Genomic DNA, 18,222 nt, shown 5'->3' with positions numbered 1-18,222 from the left:
GCGTTCTCTATACAATCATCCCAAACTGCTCCATCCCAAGTGAGAATTTACGTTTGCAAAGTATGCTGGGGGGAAAATTTTTTCCCTTGACATACAAAGCTGGAATTAATAACTACAGAGCAAAATTTTCTTAAGAATGTAATTCTGAGCTTCTGCTAGGAGATCAGATGTGACTAACAATCTAGCACTTTAACTGTTAAAGAATAAAAAGCAGACTGTAGCATTCTTTAAAATCAGTTTTGTTTTGGTGTTTAATAAACTTGTCAGAAAGCTTTGACTTAAATACAGAAGCAAATGGGCTATGGCTAGCATTCATTCCAGGTGTAACACACATTTCAAATATCGGTACACATGAGTGCACCATATGTACACAGTTCCACTAGGAAATGTTTCTAAAAATTTAAAGAAAAGCAGAGTTCTATTTAAAAACAGCTGCCAACCCTCACACCAAATCCATAATTTTTGGAGTCTGTTTCCTTAAAACCAATTTTGAGAGAAGAAAAAAAAAAAGTCAAGAGAAAATCATTTTAAAATCCAAACAGTAGTAGGAAGATTTTTTTCCCTTTCTATTTAAATGCATTGCTATAAGATCATCTAATAAAGATCTTAATTTCTACTTGCTTGTGAGTTCCTAGTGTTTTTTAAAGGTCCTGTCGACTCACTCGGACCCCAAGCCCAATAGCAGTGTGCTTGGAAACCAGAAGACACAACACAGGTAACTGACGTGAAATTCCATTTGGAAAGACCCAGCCACACCGGGCTCATCTCTGAGCTGCCTCCCCTCCAGGCAGCGCCCTGCCGGCAGCAGACTTCAGCACGGCAGCGCCAGGAATGCCCGCCCAAGGCCCACTGACCTTCTGATGACTCGTGACTTCGTCCCTGCTTCTCCCCAGCTCCTCGGCAAGTTTCACGTTCTCCTCTTGCAACGCTGAAAGCTGCTGGGACTTCTGAGCGGCTGCCTGCTTTAGGGTTTCTCTGCAAGGACAGTGAGTGCAGGGTTACCATAGAAACAAGACAGGCAAGGAAACTGTGGGAGACGACCAGCTTCACAGCACTGAGGAAAATATATCTGGGTCACATGCCTGATAGGATCTATAATAACAGGAGGCAGTGTTATCTACGTACAGGAGGGGTTCGATGGCTTTAACCTCTCAGGAGGACTGTCGTCCACAATTATTAGGTTTTTTTAAAACCTAATAAACATTACCTCCAGCCTTCACCACCCACACTCACCTTACTTCTAACTGCTCCCCATACAAAAAGCAATGTTACTACAAAATAAATGACAAGTGAATGGTCAGTATCCCTCTTGTCTTTGGGACTATTTCTATTAAAAAGTCATACCAGACCCACTATGTTGACAAAGGGACTTATGCTGCAGCAAGGTACTTTTGCTCTAACTCCACAAAGCTGTAATCTGTTGAGGCTTTTTTCTGGCAGAAATCAAAATCTAATAGTCTCATCTGCCAGATTCTATCAGAATCAAGTGCTGCTGTGAATCTGAGTATATATTTCAGACAAACAGGTAAAATCCCAAAGAAAATGGCAGTTTTCTAGTTACATAACAGGTGCCTTATTTTGTCTGTATTCTTTCCATAATACTAACTTATAATTAAAAGCAGCAAATAAAAATATAGCCTGCTGACTTACATTATGAATATCAGCATATAAAATGTGAGGAGGGTATGTTTATCAAGTAACTTCCCATTATTAAAATTAATCCAAAATATGTATCTCAAATTATTACCCTTTTCACATGGATATTCAAAATACTTTATTTGATCACTAGATTTTAGTTTTATGCCATAGCAGGTTTTGATGCAATTATGACTTTTAAGTCTGTGCTGGCTAAACTCCATTTAGGGAGCTGTCATACGTGGCTGTATTCTGAATCCAGTCATCTGGGTATGAATCCATCTGCTGATGCATGAACACGTCTATTTTTAACTCCAATTGTCTAATGGGTGGCGGTGCTTGGCATCCTTTTTTTTTTTAATTTTTAACTCTCCATCCACCTATAATATGCCTACAGGGATGACCTCATGAAGATTTAGATGACTAAACTACACAAAAATCCTCTTAGCACATTAAATTCAGTGTTTCAAATAGATGTTTATTTAGCAAGTGAAGAAAAATGAAGAGGAATTTTAGTCTCAGGTAGTCGCTTAAAATCCGGGAGGCTTGATTTTAATTATGGATCAAAATACACACACATCATAAAGTTCATCTGTCTAAAGTCTATCAATTCTTGACAAATCAGAAGATTTTACTTATGATGAAATCATCATAAGCCAAACCATTCCTTCCCAGGTGGTCGCTGCCTTCATTAGGGGCTGTTTGGTCTCAGCATTTGTGTGGCCTGTCAGGGATGCTTGTGACCCTCTTCCCTATTAAAGATTTTCATCTTTTAAAGTTTTTAAAATCCTTGATTTCTAGTAAAAGCCCACAGCAAGGAAAATTAAAACAAGGAGGCTAAGAAATATCAAAATGTCCTAAATATTTGTTCAATGTTTTAAAGTCTGCAACGTGCTTCCATGTACATTTTCTCAGTTAATTCTCAAAGCCTCAGGAGGCTCATGTTATTAGGTTTTAAAGGTGAGAATACTGAAGCGCAGGGAACTGAAATGTTGTGTCCCAAACCACGGCGCCAGGAAACGGTAGAAGAACTGGACTTAAAACTGGCAGAAGGACCTCAGCTTTCATTCAAACATAGAAGCACCTTTTCCTGTTGAGTGTGGCGGGTACAAGCGCCTCACAGAGCAATGAGGCTCTAACAGCCTGACTCCAGGAAACATCCTAAGGAGCGATTTTGAAAACACCTACAAATACATTTCTAACAATTTTTAAGCTACTTTTATTTTTATATGACAAGATATCATGAAACAGAAAAGAAGAACGTGTTTTAAAACTGAGAAGTAAAATAAACATTGTTAATATTGACTCGCAAACATTCTACTTGTGAATCGCTCAGAAGTCTATTAACTGCCATACTAAATATATTCTAGATTTATCACTGTGCCAGGTGAGTCAAATCAAAAATCAGATTGCTTATATTGTTTTCCCTAAGATTCAATTTATACAAGAGAGAGAAACCATTTTCTTCTCTTTCTATCTGAAAACGGGAACTGGCTAATCAAACTCAAGAGTTTTCCTAAAACCAGTCTAGTAAGCAGCATAGAGGAAAAGGACCATTCGGTGCTAAGTGCTGGTTTCCACTGCCAAGGGCAATATTCTGGGGGAGACAGTTCCCATCAGACCTCCTGTGTCTGTGTTGGTGTCCCTTTTCCTCCAGGAGCCGTAGTCCTGTCTGCTGAGGGGACACGGGACAAGCTCCAGAGGCCGCAGAGAGCCCCGTGTGTATGCTGAACCACAGAACAAACGGCTGCTCACGCTCCAGCTTTCTGCACTGAGGAACCAAGAAACAGTGAAATGACTGCTTTTTCTTTTTCTATTTTTTGTTTTGAGATGCACCGTTCCCATTACATAGCACATTTATATCAGATGGTCCTTGTCACGTGGCCACGTCTACGGCAGGGCACTCTGAGTCACTGAGGGCAGGGGCTCATGCAGCCTACTCCTCAGACTTCCCCTGCCAGCTCCTGGTGTATGTCAAGTGACCCACAGACGACCTGCTTCCCTCGGGTCTGGTGAGCCAGAAAGGTGAGAAACAAAAGCAGCCCAGGCCTGTCCACCCTGTGGTCCAGCTCCTCCTCGCCTCAACCACTCCCTCAGGGACCAGAGGCCTGGGGAGAGCGGCTCCAGGCAGGAAGACAGGCCAAGCTTCGAGGGACGGCAGTGGGGGCTGCGATCTTCTGCTCCTGCCTCTCAGCTTCTACAGACAGGGGACTAAGCTTTCATTATTCAGTGGGACCCTTCAAGAAAGGGGACACAAAACACAACTGATCTCTTCCTAGAGGTGAAGCCACCCATGCTGATTGGGCGTGGGTGACATGACAGAAAGATTCAGTAAGGATGCTGAACACTTTACTAGACCAATGTAATGACCATACAAAAGACTTCAAAGTCCTGTAGCAGGAAAGAAGAATTTCATCCAACTCCTGAGCTCTCTTGGCCAGGCCCGCCCTGGCCAGGCCCGCCCTGGCCAGGCCCCCTCTGGCTCGGCCCCTCCACTACCTAGTGCAGCCCAGGAAGCTGGGAGGTGGGGTCACAGCAGGGAGAGGCTGGCTAAGGAATCTCCTGCTGCTCAGAGCCTCCCTCACCAGCTGCCCTGGTGACACAAATGAACTAAAGTCAACTTAAAGGGCTCCAGATGTTACATGTTAGCATAACTACTTGTGTCACAGGGAAAAAACCCTGAACTGTAGTGAATCCGCCCTCTCTGCATTGATCCCGAATTCATTCTTCCCATCACGGTGCCCACGGTCTGCATTACTGGGCTTTGGCAGGTGAAGAAATTTAAGTCTCTCCTGATGGCCATAAGCACAACTGTAAATTTATAGATCTGGCATTGGAATTGTTGGGAACTGCTGAAATGCCATCTAGAAAAGTATCATTAAAATTTAGACTGAGGAGGGACTCAGTCATCAGCCTCATGAGTAGCTTGGTTGAGATGATTTCGAGGAGGATTTTAAGAACTCTCAGAAGAACTAGACATACACTAGTTCAGTTCAAGTTTGACCAACAGATAGTACTGAAGATGGTGACTCAGGAATGGAAGTTTGGAACTGATGATTTTGTTTTGGTTTGACCCTCATCTATTTGTTTGATAAGAACTGGAAATAAATAATATAAATGCCTGGTGGGCAGGGACCACATATAATTCATCTTTGTATCCTTCCTAGCTTAACTGCACCTACTGTGAAGGACATACTCAAATGTTCACCAGATTCATTGGCTTTACATTTTTAGTTTCACACAGATGATGCTCTTCTCAGAATAGAAGAGCAAAATGAAACCTACACTCTATCATTAAAAATGCTAGATAAATAACCATCTGCAATAATTATAATAACCAAACTTAAAAGGCAGTGGGTCACAAGGGCACATGGATGGCTCTTCTGCCTGAAGTCTAGCTAACAGTCACATGTGTAAATCTTGATTAGAAAAAGTCTTCCAAAATTCTGCTCATTTAATTTCCATGCCAGAAGATTTGATTACTCTTAAAATCAAGATCACCAATCTTAGTAATGCTTTTTTTTATAGAAAATATTTTGAGGGATTAATAAAAGGCTATTGTATAAACATACTACTTTAGAAAAACTGATTTCACTTATATTTTTGTAAAGCTACATACACAAAGTCACATTTGAATCTCAAATGTCCTAACCATCGGCCAGCACCATTTCATCATTTTGATCCGTTACCTTACCTATAGTTCTGACATGACAGTGATTATAGGGTTTACATCTCAGGTGTGCAATAGCATTTGGGGGACAGGAGGGTGACAATTACTTTTTACTTCATGTACTTGTCAAGTGTTTTTTAAGTAAATAGCACTGTTTTCACTTTGGTGATTTTAAATAAGTTCCACAACTTCTCTCAAAGGAGATAAACTTACATTTCTCTCCTGAATTCTTCCATTTTTTGATTCTCTACAGTCAGAAGTTCTTTTGATTTATTCAGCTCCTCCACATTTTTCAAGTTGTTTTCTTTAAGTGTATCCAACTTAAAGACCAAGAGAAAAAAACTGGATGAAATTATTTCCCTTTCCAATGACATGACTGGACAATGACAAATTATTCATGAAAATGTGCATTAAAAATAAGTCACCTGCCAAAAAATAAAAATCACCTGGGTGAAGAGATTACAAATGACCAAGTCTGTTATAAACTGCAAACCTCACCATTATATTTAGTCAGACATTTCCTATATACCTGGCCAAAATGTCAAACTAAATTGCTTCATAAACCGAGTTTCCTTTCGCCTCATGTATAATTCTCAATATGTATTATTGAACCTGTCATTCAAGTATGAAGCATCTTTAAAAAAAACAAATAAACTGAAAAGCATGATGTCAGTAAAGATTACTTTCTGTAATGAAAAAAACCCCTTTCCTTCCCATAGGTTAGCAATTTAGGATACAATGTTTTTCAACGGCAGTACTAAATTTACATGGTCCTCATGAAAAAATGACTTGAATCAAAATATTTGTACATGGGAAAAGATTTACCCATCTGAACGTCAATGTGAAGAGGGAAAGGCCATGTAGTGAAGCTGAAACGCATTCATATATGATCATACGTCCAGTCCCATCGCCTGCCCACGGGGGAAGCGAGCAGCTTGGGGCCTGGCCGTGGCGGGAAACCCAGTCACGGGAGTGAGAGGGGATGTGACCAACCACAGGGGGCTGGAGCTCTGGGTGCGGAGCCCCCGCCAAGGATGGGGGGCGTGTTACGGACCATCCCATCACGCAGGGTGTGCTCCTGGTGCCATGCTGGCTTTCTGGGACCTGCGTAGTTATCAGCGACAGCCACAGGCACTTTTGCCATGTCACATGTCAGCAGTCAGGAGTCCTAGAAAGTGTCTTGCTAGTTTTTACACCTCCGTCTTCCTTTTAATTCCCTCTAACATTCTAGATTCGCAGGATGAGAAAAACAAAATATCATAATGAGTCTAAACAATGAGTCACGCAGTCCTGCGTTCGGGCTGTAACGAAGACACCAGGGGTCACGTCGCAGAAGCACGCGGCTCTCCCCGACTCTGCCCTCAAAGGTTAGAGACAGTCCCTACGATCTTCTCATTTACTTCAGCGTCTAATTTTGATTATCGTCTATGATTTTTTAATGCTTTTATATTTTTAGCTTAAGTCATTTTCTCCTAGGACTGTCAGTTCTATAAATGTACTCCCTTCTATGTCAAGTTTTATTTACCTATAATTCTCTCTCAAAATATTCAGGTCTTTCACAGATTTCCATCTTTGACCTTCCATAACGAGAAAGCCCAGTCTTTAGAGTAGCCATTCAAAGTGGCTCTCGCTTCCCCTGCTTTAATTCCTAAGGTCTTACCTGCCTATCCCTTTGAAAAGCTTCTGAAGTTCTACAGAAAGTCACATAACTATTTCTGCTTAGGATTTATGTGATATCTTTCCAAAGAAAGAAAGGGTTGGTTTGAGCTGGGAGAGTGGAAGGAGGGAAATCAAAGAAGGGTGCAAGAGTGAGAAATGCTGCTTTTAGACAGAACCGAAATGATCTTGACACCACAAATGTGTTCAAGACCCAGGAGAAACTAATATAAGATGACGCCTTAGGGAACCAGTACTGAATCAGGCCAAGAAAAGGCCTACGTCAAACTCATGGGCTAAGGAAAGGATTTTAGTGGCTCGAAGTGGGGAGAGAATTGAGGGGAAAAAAATGTATGTGATTTAAGATAAAAGATACAAAAACTACAGAATGTTATCAGTGCCTTCTCTCATTAATTCTATCACTGAACAATTACCATAAAAAGCCACGCTATTAGGGTTTTCCCCTCGTTCTTTAAAGGTTGACCCTACTGAATAAGCAATGAAGTAATACGCTTTATTTTAACATCGTTGTGGTTCTGGCGTACATTCGACCCCACTAACGTAGGTCAAACCTGTGTGAGGCCACGCTTCAAAAAATAAACAACCCTGAGTTAGTGACCGAACATCGCATGAAGTCGATAAGCTGTCCTCTGTACAAAAAGCCATTTAAATCTGATTACTTCATTCTGTAGTTTTTCATTTGTTTGCTTGGTGTCCTCCAAGGAGGCCAGAGTTTCGGTCTTCTCTTTAGTCATCTGTTCCATTATCTGCATGGCGTCCTCTGCTGTCTGAGCAGCCTAAGTACAAGAAAGCTCCGTAAGAAGTGAGGAAGGACACTCCCCGCCAACCGCAGCAGGCTGATCCTCGGGCTGTGTGCTTAGGGAATCACACAGGGTGGATGGGCCTGCCACCAGCCCAAGAGCAAAACAAACAGGCTAAGACACGCAAGGTCTTTAAGCCCAAGTAAAACAAGGTGACACACCCTTTTCAGGCTGTTTTTCAATAAGCCCATTGTCATATGCAATTTGCATAATTTCAGACCCCTCAATACCTGCACCTTCTGATGCAGGTTCCAAGTTACAGGGACAGTCATGCTCATCGTTCTGGCTTGTGTTTGAAAGGAATGGTCAGAGACAATAAAGACCGACATGCTTACACAGCTAAAGTTTTCTCTCAATAATATTTACTGTTGTAAGTTTAAAATACTATTCTTGCTAACTTGGGGGCCTGTGAAATCATTCCGAATTTAGGTTGGGAATTTTTCAAATAAAAATTATTTGGGCAATAACACAAAGTTCAAGTGTTTAACGAGAAACGCTGGATGGAAAAATCTATGAGGAGCTGTGAGTAATGAATAAACATGGCTGTGAATAAAAAAGATAATATGCATATGGAAACAAATCCCTAGCTGAAGAGATATAAAAAATGATCACAGAAACGAGTTAAAATCTTTTTAGGCACTGGCTTCTAATTTCATGTGGTCAATAAAGCCCATGGGAATTCCGCATTACACCTGCCTATGACCGGCCGTGGAAGTTTCGCTGGAACCTTCCACTGCACATGGATAGACACATGAAACAGTTAAAAGCCAAACAAGGTAACTATGTACTTCAAAGGTGCCCATTTCACTGTTGTTCTTAAGCCTTTAAGAACCACGGTTGAGTTTTTCATGAATATTTCCCTTTAAATTAAAAAAATATATATCCTTGTTATTCACAGTGTACAATTTTTTCTAACGGAAAGAGACGACTGCAATTAGCATTTAGTAATGGGTCGCCCTGTCAGGTGGCAACAGACAGCCTGAGCCCTGTAAGCAACAGATGAAACGGGCCGATTTCCTTATGTGGACATGGACACGGACGGATGCCCTAAACCGCTAACGAGTTAGTGCAGGGGGTTAGTAGCCGGTGCTCAGTCCTGGGACCTCCCACTTTACCGTGAACGAGTGAAGAGTCTCGAGCTCTCTAATTTTAAGAGTGAGCTTGCTCTTGTCTTTCCTCAGAACCCGGCTTTCATTTTGAGATTCTAGGAGGTTGGCTGAAATGTGGCTGTTGGTTTTGGCCAGTTGGCTGACCTCCTTCTGTAGGAGGAAGTAGTTTTCGGCCAGCTTTTCCTTCTCCTTCAGGAGCTCATCCTTCTCCAGGATCATCTCTCTCTTCTCGGCCAGCAGGTTCTTGTTGTCCTGCATAGCCTTGGCCCGATCGGCCAGAGTCACCTCGTGGTTCAGCCGCAGGTCGTCCAGGATCTTGGTGAGGTAGCTGTGCAGCTCCTGCAGCTCTAACTTGGACTTGGACAAGGAGGCAAAATCACTTTTCAGGGTCTCTATGTTGGCAGCGAGTTGCGCTGTTTCCGCACTCAAGAGTTCCTTTTCCTTAATTATCTCCACCACTTTTTGCTCCGATTTGCTCTTCTCTTGGATTAGTACGAAATTGTCGGACTGGAGCGCCTTCGTAAGCACCCTCGCCTCTTCCAGCTCCTGCTCCAGGAGCACCACCCTCCCGTGGAGCTTACTGCTTTCGTACAGGGCGGACTCGCTCTCCTTCGCCCTGCCCTCCTTTTCCAGGATCAAGGCCTGCTGCAGCGTCTGGATCTCCTCCTTCAGTTTCCGACACTCCTCCTGCAGGGTCAGCCCGTCCCTCAGCAACACGCTCTTTTCTGAACAGCAAGTCTTAAGCTCAGCATTCAAAGTCTCCTTTGCTTGCAGGATGTTAGTGTGTTCTTTTTCTAGATGCCTTTTGGCATTTTGAGCCTCTTTCAGCATCAAGGAGAGCTCACACTTGGTGGCTGCCAGTTCTTGGTTTTCTTTTTTCCTCTCCTGAAGTTCCTTCTTCAGGGCATCAATATTACCAAGCAATTTCATCTTCTCATGCACAATGATTCTTCTGTTTGCAGACTCCTGATCGTATTTCCTCTTAAGCTCTCCCACGGTTTTGATGGAATTTTCTCTTTCTGTAAGTAAATCTCCGTTTTGCATTTCTAGCACAGATTTTTCTTTCAGGAGACTATCTAGCTGCTTTTTGAGCTTCGTAATTTTCTGACAAATCATCTCCTTCTCAGAAGTCAGGTAAGTGACCTTTTCGTTCAGGCTCGTCTCAATGTGGGCAGCCTCTTCCGAGCGCTTGCTGAGTTTTTTAGCGATGAGCCTATTTTCATTCAGGAGTTCCTCTTTTTCGGCCAAGAGCCGCCTCTCAGACGAGGCCAAGGTTTCCTTTTCATGCAGGAGCTGGATGCACTCAGAGTCTGTGATCTCTCGACTGGTCTTAATTTCTTCCAGGAGCTTCGTGAGGCTGGCATTGGTAGCCTGAAGTTGCGCGGTCTCCAGCTCAGACTTCCTCAGAGCTTTGCTGATGTCATCCAGCTGTGTGCGGAGCCCGCTGGCTTCAGTGCTGAGCAGTTGTTTGAGTTGGAGGGTGGCCGCCAGGCTGACATTCAGTTTTTCCTGATCTTGAAGCAGCACGTCCTTCTCAAAGTGTAGTTCTCTGTTGCTCTGAAGAAGTGTGTCTCTCTCTACCGTTAAGGATACGCACATGTCATCCAGACCTGACTGTTTCTCTAACACTGACCTTTTCTCAGCTGTGAGATCTTCAATATCCTGCATCAAGGTTTTCTGATCTTTGACTAGCTCCTCGTAAGAGCTCTGAAGCTTCTGAATGATCTCATCTTTATCTTTAGTCAAGGCAAGGTTTTCGATAACGAGCTGCTTGATATGATCCTCCATGAGATCTTTTTCTTCCCGATTCTTCTTAGCCTCAGCAATCAAATTATCTTTGCTGAACTGGAGTTCTTCTACGAGTACCTGCAAGCCTTCTCTGGAAGCTTGCAAAGAGTCATTTTCCATATTTATCTTCAAGAGTTCTTCCTGGGCAATATTGATTTCTCTAAGCAATTTCTCTCTCTCAACAGCCAAAGCTTCAGAATTGAGCTGTTCCTGCTGATAAAGCTTTTCAGCATCTTGCTTTTCTCCTAAGACTTTCACCTTTTCTAAATTAAGAGTTTCATTTATGGACCACAGTTTCTGTTGGTCTTCCTGAAGTAAAGTTATTCTGGCCTCCACCTCTATGAGCTTTGATAAAAGTGAACCCTTCTCTAACTTTAAAGCATTTCCCTCCTGTGCAAGAAGCTGCTTCTCTGATTTCAGACCCCTCAGCTCTTCTGACATTAGTTCAATTTCCTTTTTGGCTGATGTTAACAAATAAGTTAGCGACTACAGAAACAAAAGATGGAAAGAATGGAAACAAAATGAAATCAAGCAGACAAATGCAAGCCCAAATAACTTAATGTAACCTAAATCATTCAAGTTTAAACATTTTTTACAATAAATGTCACAGAAACTATCTGGATAACGGGGGAAAGAAACCAGATGAGCAGAGCCCATGAAAGGATAATACAAAGTCGGTTTAGCTCTGCAAAATGCTGATATGGCTATTAGTTTATCTTTGAAACAACTTTTTAAATTACTCCTGATAGCTACCTTAAAAACAGTAGTTTGATTTTGACATCAGGGCATAAGATTCTTTCCTGCCATCCCAATTATCCAATAATTTTGTGGTAGAAAGGATGCACGGAAGACTCTTTAAAAATACAACCCAAAAGACTACAAAAAGTGAGTATATTTTAAACAAACAAAAAAAGCGGGGGGAGGGTAAGGGCAGTGGAGAAAAACACCACTGCAACATGTCAAACTAACTGCAGGACCTTACTAAAGGACAGTCACTGGCCTGAGACTGATTTAGTCTCAAAATTACATCTAGCTTATTAAAATTTGCTAGGCTTTGGTGATTAAATTAAATGGGTGTTTTAAAAATGTATTGGTTTATAAAATAATTCGACCACAATGTCTATACCAGCGCTTTTCTGAACTTTCTGCAATGGTATAAATATTCTTTATCTGCACTGTCCAATATGGTCGCCACTAACCATACGTGTGGCTAGCGAGAACTTCAAGTGTGGTGAGTGTGACTAAGGAGCTAAATTTCTAATTTATTGAAATTTAAATTTAAATGGCCACACATGGCTAGTAGATACTATATTGAACAGGACAGCTATAGATCACTGGCTCTTAAAACTAGGGAACAAGGAGGCTTTGTGCGGTCCATGGACCTCCTGACATTTTTTTTATAAAACTTGAGTGTATAAATAAACTTTCCTAGGTAAAATATCTTAAGGTTTCATCAGATTCTCAAAAGAGCCTGTTGTTGACAAACACTAAAATTCAAAGAAATCAAATAACCAGACAACTCTGGATGGGGGATCAACCCTGGCATTTTAGCTAATTGACCGTTGTAAAAAATACATTAATGAGACTTCATACAAGCTATTAGAATGCTGTGGTCTGGTCAGGCTGCAACAGTTTAAGGGAAATGCGAAATAACTGGAGTCCCCCCAATAAAGGGAACTGCAAAGACAAAAGGTCTGGAAATTACATCCAGTGTTAAATGGCTCAAAAAACTGAAGATGTTTCACAGGGAAAAGAGAAAGCCTTGATGGCCAGCATGCAGGAGAGAGAAAATATGGGCATCTTACGTATGACATGTTATGTCGTGGTCCACTTAATTCACAAGTTTTAAAAGGGATTTGTTTCAAACCCTATATATGCTCTTTTATATTTTCTTTCTACTAAACTCCCCTATAATTTCTCTGATACATTAAAAATAAAGACAAGTATTTACTTTTCTTTGAAAAAGTTAAATAGTAGCAGGAAAAAGTTAAATAGTAGTAGGAAGGTCAAACTTTGTTAAGTTACCAGAGTCAAGAAAATATATTGGGGCACAGGTACCATCCTGACACCACAAAATGAAATGCAGTGTATCTAGTTCTACTCTATTTAATAAGAGGATGTTCCCTAACAGCCCTTGAACCCAGCTTCCTCATCAGTACGCTCAAGGAGCCTTCCTGGGGACATACAAAAGCGCTCTCCAGAGTCCTCCCTTCTGAGTTTTCCTCTGAGAGTGTTTCTCCAACCAGGCTCCATCCCTGCCCACTCGCTTCACCTGGCCTCTGCCTTCGGCTTTTCTACGACATGTCTCTCCTAACCCCAGCACAAACTGGCAGCAAGATGGCCAAGATTAGAAGACCAACAAAGAGTCTGTTACAAGCAGGCAGGCAGAGCTCAGGCAACATAACTCTGTGACAGCTGGCAACAAGCGGCAGAGCAGGTGATGGCTACATGGTCTGATCAGGGGAAAGACCATGCAGCCATCACCATCCCTGAGGAGGACAGCAGCTGGTACAGAACACCTGAAGCCACAGGAAACGTGATTCGGCACCCTGTCACGCCCTTGGCAGGTTAACACGTGTAAAGGCCGACCGGGCTCATCCCACGTGCTCTCTAAGCGTCCTCCCGGCCCCGTGCAGAATTCCAGCCAACTACTGCAACCACGTAATTGTCTCCCATGACATACTTTGGCTTTGTCAGCTTGCTTTTTCAGTTCCACTATCTCCTGCAGCAAGTCACTGTTCTCCTTTTGTGCAGCCTTCAGACTCTCCCCTGTCTCCGACAGCATCTTCTGTAGGTTCTGCAGGTCTTCCTTATGCTTGGCCTGGGTCTCAGAACTGGCTTCTTCATACCTGGCTTTCAGATCTCGACACTGGTTGTGGCTCATTTCCATCTTCTTTTCCTGCAGAAACCCCATGTGAAGGAATTAAGGCATCTAGCCGTATTTGTACCACCCCTCACCTTCCTTGCCAGTAATTAGTCCCCTTTATTCTTTCCTTACCAGGTCTGACAATTTGTTCAGCAGTTCTTCCTTTTCTTCCTCATGCTTTTTAGATGCTTCTTGCTGGCTCGCTTCGGCTTTGAGAGTTACTTCCCCAATGCTTCTCTGTAGAAAACTTACACTTTCATTAGCCTTTGTAAGTTTTAGCTGTAATTCTTCTACGTTTCTAGAACAAGTTTCGAGGCAAGGTGTCAGATTTTTCAAAAGAGTGCTTTCAATTCTAGAGTTATACTTAAAGATACTCTCAATGATAATTGTATTAATGACTGTAAATGTTATGAGTAATTAATAACATCTGAAATAAGCTACAACATGACTTGCCCTGAAGAATAATTTTAACAATTGTGGTAGTAATACATTATTTAGAATAACAACTATCATAACTGTGAAAGTTTATTACTTTATGTCAATAGATCATTAAGGAAAAATGGGTAAAAACTAAACATACTGGAGGATTGAGTATTTAGAAAGTTTCAAAATGTTAGCAGATGAGGTTATCAAAAACTCATTCTAGTGCCACTTGAGAACAGAAGATACAAAAATGATGATAAATCATTTGAAGTTCTAGCTTAAGGATAACCATGTGGGCAAACAAAAATGTACAGAAACGTGGGACATCAACCTAGAGACGCTAGCAAAGGAATTCGCGAACAAAAGAGGAAAACTTGGTGGGGGGCGTCTCTGGATTGTACACCTGAAAGACACCAATAGATATGGAACTTCTCGAAGGCACCGTGCCACAGGCACCGGTGCAGCTGCACCCACCTCACAGCGAGTTTGACCAAAGCTGGTCAACCAAGGCCCGGTCGCCAATCACCTGCCAATGCTGAACTGTGCATGGGTGCATGGCTGAACACAAACAGAACCTTGCCAAGTATTAACACTTTCAGAATCAGAAGTCTAACGGTTCTAACATGTCCTTGAAAAGTTTTTGCCTTCTAAAACATTCGATTTTTGTTTGGTAGCTACGAAAAGGGAAAAAATCGAAGCAATGGGAACCTCAGAACAAAGACGAGAGCAAAGGCAGCAGAAGCGTTAGCACTGAGGAAGGGCAATGGCGTGATCGAGAGCAGCGAGGGCTCCAGGCCCACACTGAAACCTCACGAAGCCTCGGTTTCTTTTTCTTTAAAATGGGAACAATAATACACTCACCTCACAGGATTATTACGAGAATTAGAAAATACACTCTATATAAAGTTGTTAGCGGTGCACAGCACATAGTAAGCCCTTCATAACTGTTACCTATCATTACATTGAAATAGGTTAAAAACATTTTAACTGCCTGTACGAAATGTTATTGCCATTGGTAAATTGCTATCTTTTCTTTACGAGTCACCAAAATGTCTACAATATTGTATTCCTTAGAAGGTTAAATGGTTGTTCAAGGATACACTGAAGTAATAAGAGAAAGGAAGAGACAGGCAACTTTAAAACATACCATTCCGGAAGATTCTGGCTCCCCTCCCCCCGGGCCCCGCTTCAGGGCCTAACCTGAAGCAGGCGTCTCGTTAAACTCACGCATACCTTTCTTTCAGACGTAATTCATCATTCATTTTTGTCAGCTGAGAAGAATTATCTCCTGACATTCTCATTATTTCTGCAATGTCGTTTTCCAGTTTTTCTTTCGCCTTTATCAACTGCTCTTCTCTTTCATCCCTCTCTCTAAATTTTGCCTCCATATCTAAATATTTGTAGAAAAAAAATAGCACTGTTATGTTATAATCGACCAAAATTTACTGACTGCGTCTTGTATGCCGCGCCTTGCTCTGGGAATCTTCGCATAGCAATCCCTGCCCTCATGAAAATGACATTCTAGCAAAGAAGAGAGACAATAAACAGGATGAATAAAGAAGAGAAATAGTATCATAGATAGAGCTAAGAGGAAAAAAAATGCAAGCAGAGAAAGGAGCTAGAAAGGAGGGAGGGAGGTGAGGGCTTGGGCAGAGCCTCTCTGCGGCAGTGACATCTGAGCACAGACCTGCAGGAAGTACGGGCGAGGGACCACAGGCCAAGGATACTCGCAACCCGCTGGGCATGCGAGGAGCCCCCAGGAGGCCACTGTGGCCGAGTGGAAAGAACAAGGAAAAGTAGTACGAGAGGAAATCGGGGAAAAACGCAGCCTGACGACGGGACTTCTACTGAGTGAAACGGGAGCCGTCGGTTCTCCTGAGCCAAGAAGTGCCATGATCTGACCTGATGCTAAGGATCGCTCTGGCTGCTGTGTCGAGAACAGACTAACGGGGACAAGGGCAGAAGCAGGCGGACCAGGAGGTCAGCTGCTGTAATGAAGGTCGGCTTGGATCGGGGACAGCAGTGGGGGCAGTGGGATGTGGTGGGTGCGGACTTATCTGATAACAGGGCGGAGAGGATTTGCTGAAGGTTACAGACCTCGAATGAGTATTTTATCACGCCGTCACCATAATGAGCGAAGAAGTCTTGGCTGAATACTAGATACGTCATTATGACACATGACGATTATCTCGAATCCTTGGAAGCCTAGTAGTTTTAATGTTTGGCGACCAGAGACATCTTCTTACCTGTTAAATTTTCTCTCAACTTCTCCAATTCAGAAGACAGCGCATTAAATTGCTCCTCTTTTTGGTGTAATTTGTTTACAGTTTCTATTTAGAATAAAGTAAAAAGTTTAATATATTTCATATTTAATAAGCCATCTAGAGCTTGGCTGTCCTACAACCAAACCAAATCATATGCTTGAGATTCGAGTCACAGGAACACTGAAGTCCCGTTATGAACGGAACCAGTGTATAACGAGCCTGAAGAAGCGAGCGTGGTCCCTCTCGCCTCCCCCAACCTGGAGGCCGGCAGGCCCCGGCACCCGTTCCCCAGTCAGCGCTCTCCTCCTGCTTCGCACTCACAGGGCTAGTGACCGAAGCTTCGGACAGACAGACTCCTCTCAAGTACATTTGCACTGTAATATGGAACGAGCTTCCAGTGAAGAGGAGGAGAGACTAACGGGCGTTTGAGGCCTGGGGAAGCCAATGGCTTCGCTGCCACCGAGCGTGGCAGGAACTGCCAGGGCGGTGGGGCCGGGCTGCAGGCAGCGCGCACTCTGCGTGCTCCGCAGGCCGGCCAGGGTGAGAACGTGGCCATCTCCAAAGCGAGCTGCTCACACCAAGTTAGACATACCTTGCATACTTCTCTGAACAGAGACCGCCTCCTCTGAAGCACCAGCAAACTTCTCTTTCTAAAGAAAAAAATCAGATATTCAGAATAGGAAGCTTTCAAATTACAAAAACTAAAAGTTTCAACCAGTTATATATACAATGCTATCTACTTTTTGTTGTTGGTTCTGTTCCATTAAAACTAACTTATACTTAAAACGTGCAGTCATCAATTACTACCATATGCATATTGTGTGTGTATACACACGAATGAGGTTGGCGCTTGTGTGTGTACACGCCTGGGCACGCACATGTATCTGTGCACACGTGTGAGGATGCCTACTCACGGAAGCACATGCAGGTGTGTGTACAAACAGTGCGAGATTCTCTTAGCTAGTTTCCCCGTAACCCTACGACTGTCCTTTCCCGTGACGTGTGGGTATCACTGGCACTGCTCATGGGTATCAGCCTTGGCCGAGCTCAAGTTTTGAGACAGGAAGCAAGGTAGAAGGGAGAACAGTTGAGAAAAGGTTAGGAAAAAAGGTCTTACAACTTGAGATTAAGGAAAGAGGATATATCGGAAGGAAAAGTAATTTTCTGATGTGGAATGAACCGAGTTGTAAGGAAGAATGCTTTGAATTTGCAAAGTCACACAGCACTGCGCCTGCTGGCAGAGGGCGCTGAAGGTCCAGCGTGGCTTGCTGACTTGCTGTCGCAAGGCAAGCAGAAGGCACAGTGCAAGAGCACAGTGCTCACTGTATGTAAAACCATACACGTGCTGGGTGTGTAACTTGGGAGGTCCCTGTGAATGGTAAAACTAAGTAGTCAGTAACATGCCGAAGCAATGCTTTACCGAGGCAAAGGACAGATTATTTTTTTAAAGTACAGTCATTTCCCCTTATTCGCGGTTTCGTCTTTGGTGGTTTCAGTGACCCACGGTCAACCGATGTCCGAAAATATTAAATTAGAAATTGCAGAAATAAACAATTCATAAGTTTTAAACTGTGTGCTGTTCTGAGTAGTGATGAAATCCTGTACCGTCCCGCTCCACCCACCCGGATGTGAATCATCCTCTGTCCAGCATATCCACGCGGTACATATACCTGCCTGTTAGTCACCTGGTAGCCATCTCGGCTACCAGATCGACTACTGAGGTATCCTAGTGCTTGTGTTGAAGTAACTCTAATTTTACTTAAGAATGGCCCCAAAGCACAAGAGTAATGATGCTGACAAATGAAACCGTAAAGTACTTCCTTTAAGTGAAAAGGTAAAAGTTCTCAACTTGATAAAAAACAAAAGAAAAGTGTATGCTGAGGTTGCTGAGATGTACAGGGAGAATGAATCTTCTATCTGTGAAACTGATAAGAAGGAAACAGAAAATCATGCTAGTTTTGCTATTGCGCCTCAAGCTCCAAGTCACAGA

The 18,222-nt window shown here is 42.8% G+C and overlaps 1 protein-coding gene across 16 annotated transcripts in view; it reads right to left on the bottom strand.

The window, feature by feature from the left end:
* The window catches only part of CLIP1 (CAP-Gly domain containing linker protein 1), a 106,387-nt gene that overhangs the window by 23,275 nt on the left and 64,890 nt on the right, over positions 1 to 18,222 (bottom strand). For 8 of the 16 annotated variants that reach the window (XM_023528191.1, XM_023528190.1, XM_023528196.1 and 5 more), the window contains 9 exons: positions 16,825 to 16,882; positions 16,215 to 16,298; positions 15,202 to 15,358; positions 13,678 to 13,843; positions 13,363 to 13,578; positions 8,898 to 11,165; positions 7,642 to 7,758; positions 5,519 to 5,625; positions 855 to 975 (listed from right to left, as the gene is read on the bottom strand). In XM_023528191.1, coding sequence (XP_023383959.1) covers positions 855 to 975; positions 5,519 to 5,625; positions 7,642 to 7,758; positions 8,898 to 11,165; positions 13,363 to 13,578; positions 13,678 to 13,843; positions 15,202 to 15,358; positions 16,215 to 16,298; positions 16,825 to 16,882 — 3,294 coding nt within the window. The remainder of the gene's footprint in view (positions 1 to 854; positions 976 to 5,518; positions 5,626 to 7,641; positions 7,759 to 8,897; positions 11,166 to 13,362; positions 13,579 to 13,677; positions 13,844 to 15,201; positions 15,359 to 16,214; positions 16,299 to 16,824; positions 16,883 to 18,222) is intronic. The other 8 variants (XM_023528197.1, XM_011355749.2, XM_023528198.1 and 5 more) reach the window with 2 other exon arrangements.

Source organism: Pteropus vampyrus, unplaced genomic scaffold, assembly GCF_000151845.1.
Source record: "Pteropus vampyrus isolate Shadow unplaced genomic scaffold, Pvam_2.0 Scaffold23, whole genome shotgun sequence".
Lineage (NCBI taxonomy): Eukaryota > Metazoa > Chordata > Mammalia > Chiroptera > Pteropodidae > Pteropus > Pteropus vampyrus.
The sequence above is the reverse complement of the archived record's forward strand: the minus strand, read 5'-3'. Positions and strand labels throughout refer to the sequence as shown.